Raw genomic sequence first — 16,735 nt, 5'->3', positions numbered from 1 at the left:
ACCCTGCCTCCAAAAGAAAACAAAAACCAAATCTCTGGGAATTATTGCCCATCCTGTTTAGGGAAATGACAGTTTTGTCCTGCTGTTTGCTGAGGTGTGAGCTCTAGAATGGGCGTGGGTAGGGTAGGTGGGTATTGAGTCCCTAAGCTAGACAGGCACATCTCTGATTGACTTGGGTGTTGGTTAATCAGATGTATACCTGCTGGTGTTAAGGTTTAAGGCCATTGTGTATAGGCCTTTCCTTAGTTCCCAGGACACACTGAGGCCCGTACCTGGTATTAGTAGGTGTCCTTAGGAAGGTTTCATGCCACTCATTTTGGATAGTCTCCAAATTTTGAATTTCTTTTTCCTGTGAGGGCAGGTTTGCTGTTTTTCATTTCCGTCTATGGCAAGTCTTAACTCTTAGGCCCGTCCTCTGAGTTTACCTAAAACCGCCTTTTCATAAACAAGCTTTATTTTGAGTCTCGCTATTTTGGCAAGCTTTCAGAAAACCCCTTTAACGTTTCTCCTTTTCTCACCTTCACTAACCTATTTTATTCAACACAGGCCCTTGCTCTCTTTGTGTCTTTGGATTGCTTTACTTGCCACCTTATTGATGGATCACATCATGCCAGGACTCCAGGCAAGGCTTTTCTAGTCCAGTCCCAGAACTGGGTGTTCTAGCTGTCCCTCCCACTGTCCTTCTAAAGTGAAAAGTTTGGCTTTTTTTTTTTTTTTGGTTTTTCGAGACAGGGTTTCTCTGTGTAGCCCTGGCTGTCCTGGAACTCACTCTGTAGACCAGGCTGGCCTTGAACTCAGAAATCCGCCTACCTCTGCCTCCTGAGTGCTGGGACTAAAGACGTGCGCCACCACACCCGGCGGCTTTTTTTTTTTTAATTGGATATTTTCTTTATTTACATTTCAGTGAAAAGTTTTTAAAATGGTGTAAAAAAACCTGTGGATTCTGAAGTGTACCTCTTTCTAATTAACAAACTAGACAGCTTTTGCAAATAGACCCTGGCCAGCCATTCTCCATGTTCCTCTTCCTCCTCCCAGCCCCACCCTGCATACTCTGCCATGTTGTCTTTCTCTTTCAATTCTCAGATATGCCTATCACTGGACTACAATGTGTGATAGTCCTGCTGGCACCAGGCAGCTGAGATGGATGGAAGGCACTATTCTTCATAGTTAAAATATTTATTTCCTCTGTAGGAAAGTAAGAAATGTTTTATGGTCCAAGTATCCAACTAACAAGTTAATTTTTGCAACATAACTTGCTTGCAGACCAAACCAGGGACCAGCTGTGTATTCCTTTTATGGCACCATTAACAAGATCTAGTCTTTCTGTGTTAGCCATGATGCTAATACTGAATGCTCTCCTACCTCACATCATGAGAATCAGAAGGCTACTGGCCTTCTCAGACCTTCCTTCTTTCTGTTGGCCTTTCTGAGTTTGGAATGATCACTCCATTGAATAGACTTCCAACCAGTATCCTGGCTACAGATGTTTGAGTGATTACTGTGTGTCAGAAATGTCAGCTATGTGCTCTTTCCTGCCATCTCCTGGTGGTTTTCTGGTATTGGGAAATTAAGCGTGGGCTGCCCTTGGCTCTTTTTTGCATTTGACTGTGCACGTGTGTATTTATGGCTCTTATGTAGACTTATCTTCCCCTACAGAGCTGGTCCACTTAAAACTGGCCCGAAACTTTCCCATTAACCCCGGTTGTCTTCCTGTGGCTTTGATAATATTTGGGAGATTCTGTTGTATATACCTCATAGATTATCCATGTTTGCTACAAAGTTTAGTGTCATTTCTTGAGTGGATGCAGAGTCCACTGACTGATTTGCACACTAGAACACTGTATGTTTAAGCTGAGCTCGCTGCCGTCTCCTTTCCAGTCCTGTGCCTTTTCTACCTTTGAGCTGCTTCTGTCCCCAGTCCTCCTTGCTGGAAAGATGTTGTTTTGCCTTTCTGGGACTGTCACCATCTCCCATACAGTTTAGAGTTTTGTTTTTGTTTTTTCCTGCTATTCAACAATCTTTCTAAGTAATTCTGTCTTAGAAGGGATGAAAGGGTTGGAAAGGGTGAAGACCTCATTCTTAGGCTGCTCTTGTAGAAGCCGGTCAGGAACTGAGCCTGGATCCTGTCCACATACACCTGCGCAGAGCAGCACTAGAGGGACCAGAGCTTCACGGTCAGTGTTCTCTAGCACTACACAGAGTATCTTGATGCAACTTTGATTTCAGTCCACAGACACAGTCAATCCTATAGGAATGCACAGAAGACTTGCTTCTTGTATGTTAGTGGACTGGACAGCTTTAGACTTTGTCCCTCCTCCTACTCGACAGCGTATTTGTATACATGACAAAATATGTTCCCTAGTCCTTGAGTTCATGTAATCTTCTTATGATGAATGCAATTCTTTAGAAAAACTCAAGAATTCCTGGAAAGAATAGGAAAAAAGTTAACCCTGTATATTAATTCCATGGGCCAGACTGAACATCCTGAGGGAGACTGTGCTGGGCCTATATCTCCTGAGGCTATTTGTGCACCAGCCTAAAAACCATGGAACAAGCCTGTCTTATGGCTCTTCGAAAGTAGAAATAGGAGAATTATGAATTTTAGGCCAGCACTGGATCTATTACAAGCTGAAGACCAGACTGGACTATGTGAGTGTCTTGCCTGTTCGTGGGAATATTTTCTCCTCGTTTCCAGCAGCAGAGAAAGCAGCGCCACCATCTGGTGCATGCATGGAGGTGCTCTCTTCAAGTGCACATCACTGATGGAGTGGTTTCATTGCCAGTGGGACTTTTGGCTCTTCCACTGTAGTTTCCTTTAAGTCTGATAGTTTGAAGATGCAGTCTTTACGGTGGGGCAGTCTTGAGGCAGGACCATGAGGTAACTACTGGCCACATTGCGCTTGCAGTCTAGGAACAGTAGTGCTTGGGTGTATTCTTAAGAAAGAATACATTCAGCGGGCTGGAGAGATGGCTCAGTGGTTAAGAGCACTGACTGCTCTTCTGAAGGTCATGAGTTCAAATCCCAGCAACCACATGGTGGCTCACAACCATCCGTAACAAGATCTGGCTCCTTCTTCTGGAGTGTCTGAAGACAGCTACAGTGTACTTACATATAATAAATAAATAAATCTTAAAAAAAAAAAAAAAAAAGAATACATTCAGCAAGAATAGTGATTTTGAAGGTTCATCCCCACTGAACCTGTAGGGAGAACAGAGAAATTATGAACTGGGAGCTTAGAAGAGATATGCAAAGGAACTTCCACAATAGAAGTACAGTTGCTGTTCTACTACTCACCCCTATTTTTAACTTAGTCAGAGTCACTGTCACCTTTGCTGCTAATTACTTTTCTTCTCCCTAGGAGTCTTGGCACTCAAGATTGTGTCCCTCTCTCTTGAGCCACTCTTCTGTCCTTGGGTGGCATTTCTTAGCCTCCATTCAACCTCCGGTCTCTTTGATGTTACTCAGAGTACAGATCATGGCTTCCCCTGTAGCTAGTACCTTTTGGCTTGGCTCTCTTCTGGTTTTAGTGCTGAATACCTGTTCATTCTGTGGGCTCTTGACCAGTCTTCTGCATCCCCATCCTCTTTGTCTTCCTGTAGGGGAGCCTACAGTGATATTCTTAGCTTTACTTTCCTAGGTCCACTGGGACATTTGCTAGAATAGGGATATTTTCAGTGTCAAAAGAGTTTGTTCTTGTATGCTTCTTAAACATACAAACTTGTACCTTCTCTGGCTGCCTTTTCTCTAGTCCTGTAAGAAGTGTGGTGGGTTTGGTTTTTTGGTTTGTTTGGTTTGGTTTTCTTTCTTTCTTTCTTTTTTTCTTTCTTTCTTTCTTTCTTTCTTTCTTTCTTTCTTTTTTCTTTCTTTCTTTTTATTTTTATTTTTTTTATTTTTTATTTTTTAATTAAGGTGTTGGGGAAGTAAAACTGCTTCTGCTTGCCTGGATCACTGGAATCCCATCCTAGAGCCTGGCCTGAGTTCTAAGGCATATCAAACATACTACCCTGCTTTTAACTTCTAAATAGTCAGGTCATTTGGCATACTCAGAAGTAACCTACTAATCCAAAGATTCACCTTGAGGCACATAGAAAGGGCAAGAGCAGGTCATCAGGTTTTCAGTTGATGTCTAGGCTCCTGAATGAAGAAGCAGAGGGATAGTAGTGCCATGTGCCTTCACAGTGCCCCAGGGAATCTGGCTTGGTTGCAAGAGAAAGTACCAGTATTTCTTGGTTCCAGTAAGTAGCACAAGAGTTGAGATGGAGAACTAGGGACAGGGAGAGCCCTGCACATTGTTTTGTGCCTGGTGAAGAACACTGTGGGGAGGGGCCAGCTGCCGACCAACAGCTGCTTGCAGATCTTGCAGCCTCTTCCCTGTTTTAGTGCTTGAGAAAAATGTGGCTGAGCGCTCCTTGTATTGTCCAGAGCCCAGGCCAGGGCCAGCCTCAGATCTCCCACTGATCTGGCTGCTGAACAAGTCAGCAGGAGTTCTGCTCACCTGGCCCTGCATTCCTGATTCAGTGCTACAACCGAATGTGAGAGGCAGACCTTCACATTGCCTTGAGTCTCCTTTCTTCTGACCCAGAATGGAGGCCAGTGAAGAAGAGGATTGCTCAGTGCATGCTGTGCATAGCTCATCGGACTCACACTGCCTCACCACATCCGCCCTCGAGTGAGGGGTGTGGAGCCTGTGTTGCTCCTCCCGGTACCTCTCACCCAGTAGTGGAGGGGGTGGCCATGTTCTGGCTGTATTTAAGTGGCAAGTGAATTCGGGGCCCTGCGCTCTCTCTCCCCTGCTTTCTGGGCTAGTAAGCCTGCCTTGCAGTACATGAGAGAAGCCACCTCCTGACCTCCTCCTCAGCACCCGAAAGTGGGAAGTCTGACCTCTGCTGAGACATGCTGGGCATGGCAGCTGTGAGGTACCTCCCACATCTGCTTTCTGGCTGGGCATGGCAGCTGACTTGGGATTTTTAACCTTATATATCTTTTTCCTTTATTCAAAACAAAACAATTTTTAGCACACTGAAAAAAAAAAAAAAGCCAAATGTTTTGTGCCTTTCTAAGGCAGCGCTGTACCCCAGGCTGCATCTTAGGACTTAATATGGAAATACCAGAGTCTGAGCTCTTCTGCCTTGAATATCTTTAGCTCTGGAGTTTTGGGGACAAGGATGTCTGGCTAGAGAGGTGGCATATTAGGTGCCTATAGTCTCCTTTCTCTGCCATGAGGTTTCCCTGGAAAAGAGCAGTGTTTTATTCTGGCAGCACGTAGTTGGTTCCAGGCAGCAGTTAGTGTTCAGATAACTGCTCTGGGTGGCCCACTCACCCACCTCCAAGAGCAGTGCCCTGCGGAGCAGAGCTGCAGGGTGAACTCTCCTGGGAAGAGGAGATGCTTCATCTGTTGTCCTTTTGTTTTGCTGGATCTTGAGCCAGCTTCAACCTCCTGCCTCTCCTCAGACTTGGCTGTCCTTTCATTTGAAGGCTTCAACCATAAAGCATGAAGTGGCTGGTGCCCATCACAGGGTCTGCTTGTACCCAGGGAGGGGCCATGGAACCCTGAGGCCTGTCGGTCATACCCTCCCCTCTTCTCCCTGGTTCTCCCCTGCCTGTGGCTAACAAAGTGGGAGGGGGGTGGAAACAGTTCTTTTTAAGATCTGCCTCATTCGAGATTTTTAAATTCTTGATTTGGGTGGGACAAGAGAGAACTTGATATTTTCCCCAGAACAGAGTCCCAATTTGTATATCAGTGTTTAAAAAAAAACACAAACTTAGGTGAGATTCTCATGAACTATTTTTAAAATGTTAATATAAAAGATTTCTATTAGCAGTATTTAACCTCTGACCTGTAAAGAGGAGACAGAGGTAAATACTCTTGCAGAGCAGCGGAGCTTTAAGACTTGTTCTCTCCGACCCGTGTTGTCTTGCAGTGTACTGATGTGTAGAGGTCTGTTATACTAATTAGAGGTCTGTTATACTAATGTTATTTATTAATTTTTTCATTTCCATACAGTTAACTAAAGAGCTTTTTCAAGCACCCGTGTCTGTTAAAAAAAATATTTTTAAATAAAAATTCTTTTGTTGTAGCACACTTGAGTTCTGGTTCATTTGGGGTTAGGGGGAATTACACAGGGTAGCTTTGGGGCTGATGGCAGTGATGCAGGTAAATAGGTACACACAGGAGGGGGCAGAGACGCCAGCTAGCATTTAATAGCATGCTGCCCAGCTATGGATACTCTAGAGGTAAGGCAGTCTTCTGGGAGCCTGTCCCTCTGTGAAAACACCTATGGCTTTGGAAGCCCCAGGTCTGTCCTTCATAATGAATGGAACACAGCATCATGCTTTTGGGACAATAATACTTTATTTTACTAATACACATATAAAAGGAAATAATTTGCAAATTTACAGACAGAACCATATATATATATATATATATATATACATATATGTATACATACACACACACACACACACCTCAAAAGCTCTTGCCAGGCCAGGTTTTTATCTCCTAAATACCATTCTCCCACTTGAGCTCTCTTAAGACCTGGCCCCCAAAGTTCACATGTAGAAATTTGGTACTAACATACCTATAAGCCTAATCCCCATGAACAGTAGACCTCCTCTCTGTCCTGTCTCTTGTCACTAAGGGAATGCAGGAAGCTTGGGCTCAGTAGCCTTCAAAGAAAACAAAACAACCAAACTCGGAGAAACAGTGCCTGGCTGGCTTCCTTACTCAGGGATGTGTCTGGAGGACTTACACTAGTTCCTGACCACTACCCAAAGGAAAAATGTTCCAAAGGAGACCCTGAATCAGTAGCAGGCAGGAAGGTCCAAAAGCAGCCGCCTCCGGACCGTGAGGTTCTCATAAGGACCAATGTGAACAGAATAATGTGACCATGTACCCAGGTCCTGCATCACGAAGACAGCCTGTGAGGAGAGATGAGCTCAAAGAGGCAAGCTCACACAGCTGATGGCAGGATTTGCCACCAGTGGCTGTGCAAGGAAAAGCCCTGGGAAATGGGCCCCTTGGGATAAGCATTACAGTGGACACAGAGGGGGGCTTGGTCTCTAAAACCAGGCCTCTGTGGCCCACTGAGTTCCTGCAGAGGACTCCTGTTCCAGCTCTTAGCTCTCAGGCCTGATGTGCAGGGGGGCCGAGTGTGGCTCGTCCCTGCTGTCCCTCTGGAGGCTTCAGCTTGGGGTGAAGATGGAGCAGGGAGCTGTGAGCAGTGCAATGGGAGCCATCTAATGCCTCAGATCGATGTATTTCTCTCCCTGAAAATGGGTAGAGGGAAGTCACCAGCAAGGTCTACAGCATGACCACCAGACAGACAGGCCAAAGCAAAAGCTGATGGACTGCAACGACCTTAAAGCAAGCAGCAGGAATGGGGGGGGGGGGAACGGGGGAGACAGAAGTCCCCCAACTAAGTCTCTCTATGTTTAGCAAAAGGTGGCTGGGGTGCGGTCTTTCTCTAGGGTCCCTCTACCGTTTCCCTCATACTGCCACCTGTAGTAATGTTAAGGCAAGAGAGGTCTGCTCCCCATCTCTAACCAAGGATGAAGGACAGAAAGAGTTAGTGTTAGGAACAAGTACCATTATCCCACTACCCCCAATTCCTGAAAATTGAGCCCTGGCCTCAGGAACTGCCTCCTACCTGGTCTCCTGGAGCCCTCTTGTCACCGTTGCTGCCCTGAAGGAGAGCCATCTCTTCTGGGAGCTTATCTGACTTAACTTCAACTACAAATTCACTCTTACGAGTCGGGGGCAGCGTGCTGGGAGGAGGGAGGTGAGAGGTTGGCAACTGGGGGGGGGGGATGACCGGGGGAGGCCCAGGAGGGGGGGGGGAAATGACCTTTTGAGAATAGACACTCTGGTGCTCTGGGGCCGGCTCAGGAAGGGAGAATTGGAGGAGATGGTGTGGTTGGTGGCAGTTTGGTAGTGGACAGTAAAAACAGGTCCAGTTTCTGCTCTCCAGGGGTAAGTGGGCACTGGGTAGACAGGGGCAGGCCCTTTATGAGGCAGCAAGCTGGGCAGCCAAAAATGGGGGAGGGAAGGAGGGCTTAAGCCTGGCTTACATCTCTTGTTTTCCCGAGCGTCCACATGGCAGCTTGCCCTTCTTGTAGAAGAAATAGAGAGCAGCGCCCAGCACGGCAAGCACCAGGGCACACACTATCACAGCCACGATGACCACACCTTTGCTCTCCGGCTGTGGCAGCTTTTTCTCTGTCGAAGACACTTGTAGTAGTCATTCCCTGCTGCCCCACCCTATCCAGCCCAGGGGGACAGATGGGCCATTACCTTTCTCCACAGGGGAGACTGGGCGCCACTGCGCAGGCCCAGCTTACCTGTGGAGGTGCTGTTGGCTCTGGTGTGAGGACTGACTGTGGGGGTGCTGAGGCCAGTGGTTTGGCTGGAGTCAGGTATGAGGGTGGTTAAAGTGACTAGGAGGCAGAAGGAGTGGGGGGGTTAGTAGCACACGTTAATGCCCGTGCGTGGGCATGCCCCTGCCAGCCTCTGCAGGGAGCCCGCTCTCACCCAGCTTCAGAACAATGGTGGTGGTGTTTGAGCCCAGGGAGTTGGAGGCTCTACATTCTGCACCTGTCCCCAGAAGCTCCGGGGTCACAAGGACATTCAAGGTGCTCACTACCGTCTGTGGATCTGGGTTCCATTCAGTTGCCTAGAAGTAGATGGGCCTCTCAGAGGGCGGAAGCATCTCCGGCCATGGCCTCAAGGCCTAGGCAGGGATTAAGAGAACGGGGAGATGAAGCAGGCCTGCTCACCGAGCCATTGATGTTCCAGGAGATGGTGGGCTGGGGATGTCCTGAAGCCTCACAAGACAGATTCAGCACTGCATTCTCTTGCACCCACACCTTCCTCTCCTTTAATGCCATCCATGGGGACCCTGGGGGGAAAGGGAAGGATTAGACCTCCCAAATACCAACTAGCCTGCTTGCCACCTCAGCGCCCACAGTACAAGCTGGCCTTTGGGGGGGGGGGCTCCAACAGCTCAAACCCACGCAACTCAGGGTGACTGTACAAAGGGCCTCACCAAAAATGCCCACGCTGACCAGTTGTGTACGATTCAAGCCAGGAACTCTGGGGACAGATGCCATGCAGAGATACCGTCCCCCTGCTTCCCGTCTCACGTTGTTTAGCTGGAGGACCGGCCCCTTCCCTAGCAGCTGGCCTGTCTAGGGGGTGAGAGGTGGGTCAGGGGGTCTGAAAAAGAGCAAGCTCTCATTGTCCCCCACCCCCAGTCTCAAAGGCATCCGGGTACCTTGTCCCTCAGCCACTTAAACTCAAGGTTCTGGTTACTCTCTGCCTCACAGGTCAGCGTGAGGCTCTCACCTTCCTGGACTTCAGGGGCAGTTGGATTCACTCGAACATCAGACACATCTGGAGGCATAGCAAAAAAAAAAAAAAAAAAGTCAGCCTGGGAAGAGCCAGTTCCCTCTTTGCCCAGATGGATGCTGCATCCATCCCAGGGTCTCACAGTTCACCAGCAGCTCCAGGGGGTCACTCGACAGTGTGATGGTAGTTTCCAGGTCTAGGCTCTGACACTGGTAGAGCCCACTATGGTGCTTCTGGGCAGGCTCCAGGGACAGGAGCCCATTTTCATCGGTGCTCTCCTCTTCCATCTCCCCAGTGCTGGGGTCCTGGGGGAGCACAAAGGGGTGAGGGTGAGCTGATGCCCTCCTGCTACTGTTCCCACCCCTTTGCCCGCACCTTTATGCCCTCTCCGTGCACCCAGCCTGGAGTGCTCCCTCTCTCTGTACCTTCTTGTTGATAGTGAAGTGGGGTTGAGGGTTGCCATCAGTCAGACACCTGATTGTCACATGATCTCCTTCCTTCAGCAGTCCCACAGGCTCTACCTCCACCCACACTTTTTCTGCAGGGTCTGTTTGGGCAAAGGTGAAGGCTCTCAGTCCAAGAGGAGGCCCCGGATTTGACACTGAGGGACTAGCAGGAGTTCCCACCAGGCCCACCCCAACCCTCCCCCCACAAAAAAAAAAAAAAAAAAAAATTCCAGAGAGGCGCTAGGGAGTCAGCACTCACAGAAAACAGGGACAGTGACCTCCTTAGATTCTTTCATGTGGCTCCCACTGGGTAGCCGGTAGCTGAGTTCACAGTAAAACTGGGCATCTTTGTCCTCCTTCACTAGGCGTGCACTCAGAACACTCTTCAAGGTGTACAAGCCACTGGACTCGACAATCTGTGATGACTGGATATGAACTCCTGGGTAGCAGGAGGAAGCAAGGCCTTGCCTCAGCACCCCTCAGGCTTCCCCTGGGGGTCAGCAGGGAGATGTCTAAAGGAGAGGCCCATAGCCAAACACAGAATGATGACCCTTCAGCCCAGCACTTCTACTGCTTGGTATTCACCCTAGGACGGCATTTACACCTTAGCATACATACAGGGATGGTGCCAGCAACACCCCAGAGACAAAGAAAAACAGAGTTGAGCAGAAGGCTGAGTGGTAGAGCAAATTCTTAGCATGTGTATGGCCTTAGGTTCAATCCTCAGAATCCAAAACAAATGCCCCACGGTGATGAAACATTGAGACATTAAATGCTAACGGAAGCGTGGAAACTCAGCCACGTCATACGCAATGTGAGGAGAGGAAGCAAGGTGAGTCTATCTGAACAGACTGACCTGGGAAGGTTATACAAAGGGATGTGTGCCCAGCATGACCACTGAGGTCAGGGCTTCTCGGCTCAGCACTATTGACATTTTGGGGCAGAATTAATCGTTTGTGGTGGGGCCCATCCTGTGCATTGTAGGATGCTGAGCTGTAGTTTTAACCTCTACATATCAGATGTCAACAGCAGCCTCCCTGTTTGTGACAACCACTAATGCCCACAGACACTGCCAAGTATCCCCAGACTAGTGTGTATTCAAAAATCACTCCTGGTTAAAGACAGTTAAAAAAAAAAAAAAAAAAAAAACCCACAAGCCTTGCTTGAGCCAGGAACAGTGTTACATTCATGGAATCCCAGCTCTTTGAGTGGCAGGCAGAGGATCTGCAGTTAGGTCATATCAAGCTGCATGAGTTCCTGTCTCAAAACACCACAGTCAGCCCTCTACACTTCTTCGAGCATTTGTTTACGTGATGGACACAGAAATAAGAATGAAGAAAAATAACAGTTGAGAGCAGAAGTCACTTCTGAGAGAAGCCTGGGTCAGAAAGGAATTCCTAAGGTTTTTTTCTTTATAGTCTAAGTTTTTCTTCTAAAAAATGTTGTAGCCAGGTCTTTAATTCCAGTGTCCAGGAGACAGAGTCAGGTGAATCTCTGTGAGTTTGAGGCCAGCCTGACCTACAGAGCATGTTCCAGAACAGCCGGGACTACATAGAGAAATCCTGTCTGGAAAAACCAAATTAAAAAAAAAAAAAAATCCAAAAACTTGTTACAGTTTTTTGCTTATTTGTTTGTTTGTTTTTTGGCTTTTCGAGACAAGGTTTCTCTGTATATCCCTGGCTGTCCTGGAACTCACTTTGTAGACCAGGCTGGCCTCGAACTCAGAAATCCATCTGCCTCTGTATTCCGAGTGCTGGGATTAAAGGCATGCGCCACCATGCCTGGCTGTTTTTTGTTTGTTTGTTTGTTTTTTTAATGTGTAGAAATGTTTTGCCTTCTTGTGTATGTGCATCACATGCACGCCTTCTGTCCTCAGAGGTCAAGGTCAGGAAATGGCATTAGATCCCCCTGGAAGTGGAGTTGGGAACCACTAAGTGGGTGTTGGGAACTGACCTGGGTCCTCTGCCAAGACAACCCGTGATGTTCACGGAGCTAACTGTCCAGCCTATAGTCTGACTTATTCAGCATCACCTGTATGGTTTTTGTTTGTTTTAGTAAAAGCTCTACAAGGACATGCTAGATGGCCCTCCCGAGCCTTCTCAGTAAGGGTTACTCACGGTTCTCCTCCTCTTGCAAGGGCAGACTGTTCTTGTACCAGATGACTTGAGGAACGGGGTAACCGTTCCTCCCCACACAGGTAGCAACCTAAAGAGGACAGGATGAGAGTCTCCTTGCTTCTGTCTCCCTCCTGTCCCTGCTTAGCCGCTGTCCACCGTCATTTGACGGAGTGCCTCTCACCTCCCTGAGCTCTTGCCTGTCCACGTGGATGCCCACGGCATTGGCTTGGATAGTTGGCTCCTCTGGGGCTTCTACAGTGGAAGGGGAATGAACAGAGACATGGAGACCCATCTTTGCTACATGGTCCACACAACCCTGAAGGCAGAAATGAGGGGGACACTCACTGAAGACCCGAAGCTCGATAAAGTGATCCTGGAGCCGCGGTCGCTTGCTCTTACACAGGAATATTCGCTCATCGTGGGGAGTGACATGACTCAGGGCCAGAGTAGCCCCCAAGTCTTGGAGGCTAAGGCGGTGCTCATATTCGCCAGGTTCACTCTGGCCCTTGCCTTGGTGCACTCGGAAAATCAGTGTCCGCCTCTCCTTGTGAATCTGAGGGAAAGGAACTGAGATATGAGCTCCCTGAGGAGACACAGTTGCTTCCCACACAACTACTGCCCTCCGAAGTCCAGGCGCTCACCAGAAACCAGTCCACTTGGCTGAAGTTGCCTGAGGCCCCTGAGGGGCCACACTTGAGAAAGGCTGTGCCGCCCACTTCTGCCTCCACCAGGTTGGGCGTGGGCACGGACTGCTTTTCCTCTCCTGGCACACCTGGGGAAAGGGTGGGGCACGCCCAGGCAGCTTTGTCAGCTCCAGCTGCTCTGTCCAGTCCCCTCCTCTCTCTTGGCTCACTGCAGCTGTTCCTCTCCTTACCCTCAACTTCCCCATGCCCACATCCCCAACCTGGGTCAGACCTCTCCCAGTGGAATATGGGGTGGAACGCAGACAGAGTGACTGGTATATCTTAGAAGAAGCTGGTGGAGAGACAGATAAGAGGAATATGGGCTCTGGGCCAAGATGAAGGCCCCTTTGCTCCTGGGCCCCTTCCTAGTCCTGGTGAGCTCAGACTAGGGGAATGTAAGGCATGTGCCAGGCTGGGGCACACAGGCCCCTTTGTGTGCCCCCCCTCCACGAAGACGTCACTATTCTACCCTCTGTCCCCCAAATCCTCTGGAAGACACAGTGAGCCAACTCTAGCCAGAGGCTACGATTTATGCTCCCACAGCACCATGTCAAGAAACACTGCAATACAATCTGAAGACCCCATCCAAGTCTACAGGGGTCAGAGTCTCTCCCTCAGGGGTTAGGTCAAAAAACAGAGAGTGGGCAGGAGTGACATCAGTGGTGCCAGCATGCTGCCAGCCCTTTGAAGAGGTGATGTCACTAAGAACAATCTGACTGGACCCTGGGATGTCTGGACTGTGTGGCTTCCAGACTGGAGGGAAGGTGGGAATAGCCTTCTACCGTTAGCAGGAACTTTGGATCTCTGCTTCCTCAGGGCCAGAAGAGCAGGGCAGAGCGAGACTGAGTTTTCTGTGCTATGATTGCCTAGTTGGGTTTAGCCCTTCCCCCAGAAATAAGGTCAGTCTGGGAGGCACTAGACTGGAGTACCCCAGGGACGTGGCTGGCACTGGACAAGAGGCCAGCGAAGTGTGTAATGCCCAGTCCTCCTCTTCCCCAGCCTGACCAGTGGCTGGGACGGGAGAAAGAGCCAAGAATAACACACGACACCACTGCGTGCCCTGCAAGGGAAGCCCGGACCCAGGAGCGCCTGTCTACTCGATGGCTTAAAGGAAAGCTCCGAGGTGCCAGGCTTTCTCCACCTGACTCTAGTCCACCACAAAAGCTGTTACTGTTGTAGAACTTCTCCATCTGTTATCTTTCCCCTGTAATCCCGTCAAACCCTGAGGCGCGAGGAGACCCACACTACCCGCTGCCCTTGCCAACGCCCAGCCCCAGTAAGAGCTGCCGCCTCCCTCCTCCCTCGCTCACCTCCAAACTGGCGTGCGGCCCAGGCGGAGGGGGAGGGGTCGGCGGCCCCCTCCAGCAAGGGAAACTGCCTTTTCCAGCAACAGGCGGGCGCGGGATGCACTGGTTGGGGATGCGCCCCGGCCGCGCCTCTCTGCCGGGACTCCAGCACCCAGCATCCAGCACCCAGAGCGAGCACCTGCGGGAGGCCGGGCCCAGCGCCCTGCAGAAGCTCGGCCCCACCCCTTCCCGAAGCTCGCTGCTGCCGCAACCGGACCGGGTCCGTTCCCAGAATACTCTAAAACCTAGGCTGCAAACCCGCTGCATAGAAGTTGCACGCACGCGGGGCGCCTGGGAATTGGGGACTCTGGCAAGAAGGAGCGCCCGCTGGGGTGCAGAGCCCCGACTCTGCGTTGCTACTAGTTCTGGTCTCCAAATTACACTCGGGCGGCACACTCCGGCTCCGTCGAAGACATCCCCCAGCTCCCAACGCCTGGGATCTGCGGGACGCGGGTCGGGCCCCCCCACAACCCCCTCAACACAAAGAACTCACCCGTGGCGCGACGACAGCAGTAGCAGGCAGCGAACAGGAAAACGCACACCAGTCTGGGCAGCCCCATGCTTCCCCGACGGAGGGCGAGAGCCAAATGAGGAACTCGCCGCTGTCGGGGGCTGACGTCAGGGGGGCGGGGGAGGGGACCCCGGGCGCCGCCCGGCCCCGCCTCGCGCAGCCCCCCGCCCCCTCCCCGCGCCCTAGGGGGCGGGCCCCCGGCGCGCCGGCTGCGAGCTGCTGCTCCCCGATCCAGGCCTAGAGGCTAACTCCCGTTTTCAGGCTTGGAAAGGTTGAAGGAGCAATGACAGGTGTCCTGGGGCTCGAATGACCGGCCGAGGCGGCAGAAGCCGGCCCGGTCGCTGTAGAGCTCTCTTGGATGCAGTAGCAGCGCTCACTCAGGTTTGTCCACTACTAGCGGGGACCCTCTAGCAGAGGAGCAACAGAGCGGTATCCCTGATAGGGGACTCTCAGTCAGGTTCCTCTACCCTGCTGTGGAGGCATGGAGCTGGCCCTGGTCGCCTTCTGGAATGACCGCTTCACTGCGGCGGCTGCCGGCTTGGCACTGCTCCAGAGGCTTCGCTGGCCTGGCAGCCTTGGAGGAAGAACTGTGCCAGGTCCCACAGACCTAGGGGTGCCTGCAAGGGGGCGGGAGAGTTGGAAACGGTGCCTTTTGGGTTATCTTTTCATATTCGAGTTCTTGCAAGTCCCTCTTACCCTAGAGGAGGGAGGAAGGGGTCTGAATTTACAAGCCCATGGTCCACGCCCTGACCCAGAAAATTCTATCCCAATCCTTTTTGTCTTCCGGTCTCTTACTCGGTTTCTCTCACCTCAATGAGGAAAGGTTAATACTAACGGATGTGGGAGTCTACAGCCTGACTCCGGGAAACCTATTACTCTCTTCAATGCTTGAAAGCTGCCCAACCCCCAACCCTGCACTGCCCTACCCACCCCTCAACTCTCTCACGGGGCTGGTCATGGCTCAGTGGCTGGAGGAGTCAGATACAGATGGATCAACGGCTTCAGGTTACTGAAAGCCTAAGTCTCCCACACAACAAGGTGCCAGGAGCCCTTAGCCTCCTTCCTCTCTGATCCCAACTTCTCCCTGGGTCTTTTGGACTCTTAGACTCAAACAGGCTCTAGCACCAGAGCTTCGGGAAGGGTTTCACCTTTGCTGGGACTCTCACCAGGGAGGGGTCTGTCACCCCTCAGGGAACAGCCTTTCTGCTGCCCGCTGCCTGTGAGAGGGAGGACGGTTGAGGCAGCAAACCTCAGAGATGGCCAGGTGACTTGAGACAATGCTCTGGGTCTGATGACTCAGATGACTGGCAAATCACATCAACCTCATCACTCAAGTCTCATTGACCCTCCTCCCCGTCCATTAGCCTCCAGACAGAGCCATGCCGACTGGCCGCTGGCCTAGGCTCTTGATGGGAGAGAGTTAGAGGGCCCTGCCTCCTCTGCCCTCCAGAGTGAACTGAGGAGCACTGGCCCCTGGCCCAGAGCAAAATAGGAAGATAAGCCTGTTCTCTGCAGCGATGGCTAAAGGATGCTGTCTGGCTAGGCGGCGCAAGTGCTGCACCCTCCCTCCCTGTTTCTTCATTTAACACCATTAACTTATCATCCTCTTCTCTGGCAGTCTGAAAAGAAAGGCAGCTAACCACCAAGGACAGTGGGTTCTGCATTCTTCCTCTTAGATGGATGCCAGGTGGGGGTTGTTGAAGGAGTCATTCATTTCTGCAGTGAAAGGGAAATAAAATTACAGCCCAGGGTGATGTCCCATCCTTCCCGGTACACAGAACCAAAGCAAACAAGCCGACTTTAAGAAGTCTGGCCCCTATGGCCAGAATATATGGCGACTTGGGTTCTGAGAGCTTGGTGGCCAGAGCCAGCTCTTCACCATTTGTTTCTGTCTCATTTCCTATTAGGGTTTTGAAGACCCCCACTGGTGTCTTTGAAAAAATGAAGACTGTCCAGGGGCAGGCATCCCTTCCCTGGCTTCGGCACTAACCCGAGAACCAGAAGCCTATGGTGGTATCTCCCTAAGTTACTGGGATGGTGTGAAGCCTCTGGTGGCATCTCCCTAAGTTACTGGGATGGTGTGAAGCCTCTGGTGGCATCTCCCTGTGTCACTGGGATGGTGTGAAGCCTCTGGTGGCATCTCCCTGCGTTACTGGGATGGTGCGGAAGCCTCTGGTGGCATCTCCCTGCGTTACTGGGATGGTGCGGAAGCCTCTGGTGGCATCTCCCTGCGTCACTGGGATGGTGCGGAAGCCTCTGGTGGCATCTCCCTGCGTCACTGGGATGGT

At 50.7% G+C, this 16,735-nt stretch overlaps 1 protein-coding gene across 2 annotated transcripts; it reads right to left on the bottom strand.

The window, feature by feature from the left end:
- Positions 1–6,334: 6,334 nt before the first annotated feature.
- Positions 6,335–14,529, bottom strand: Mcam (melanoma cell adhesion molecule). Of its 2 annotated transcripts, XM_021206888.2 has the most exons (16): positions 14,430–14,529; positions 12,549–12,679; positions 12,253–12,460; positions 12,089–12,159; positions 11,908–11,995; positions 10,050–10,229; positions 9,770–9,891; positions 9,487–9,649; positions 9,271–9,389; positions 9,043–9,184; positions 8,774–8,895; positions 8,529–8,670; positions 8,339–8,434; positions 8,069–8,216; positions 7,648–7,765; positions 6,335–7,267 (listed from the first exon to the last, which is right to left on the bottom strand). In XM_021206888.2, exons 1-16 carry the CDS (start codon positions 14,494–14,496, stop codon positions 7,238–7,240), a joined length of 1,947 nt encoding a protein of 648 aa, XP_021062547.1. In that variant the 5' UTR covers positions 14,497–14,529; the 3' UTR covers positions 6,335–7,237. The 2 variants fall into 2 exon arrangements, with proteins under 2 accessions (XP_021062547.1, XP_021062548.1); XM_021206889.2 differs by lacking the exon at positions 7,648–7,765.
- Between the last annotated feature and the right edge of the window lie 2,206 nt (positions 14,530–16,735).

This window comes from Mus pahari, chromosome 10 (assembly GCF_900095145.1).
Source record: "Mus pahari chromosome 10, PAHARI_EIJ_v1.1, whole genome shotgun sequence".
In the NCBI taxonomy this organism is placed as follows: domain Eukaryota; kingdom Metazoa; phylum Chordata; class Mammalia; order Rodentia; family Muridae; genus Mus; species Mus pahari.
This window is presented reverse-complemented; position numbering and strand designations above follow the sequence as displayed.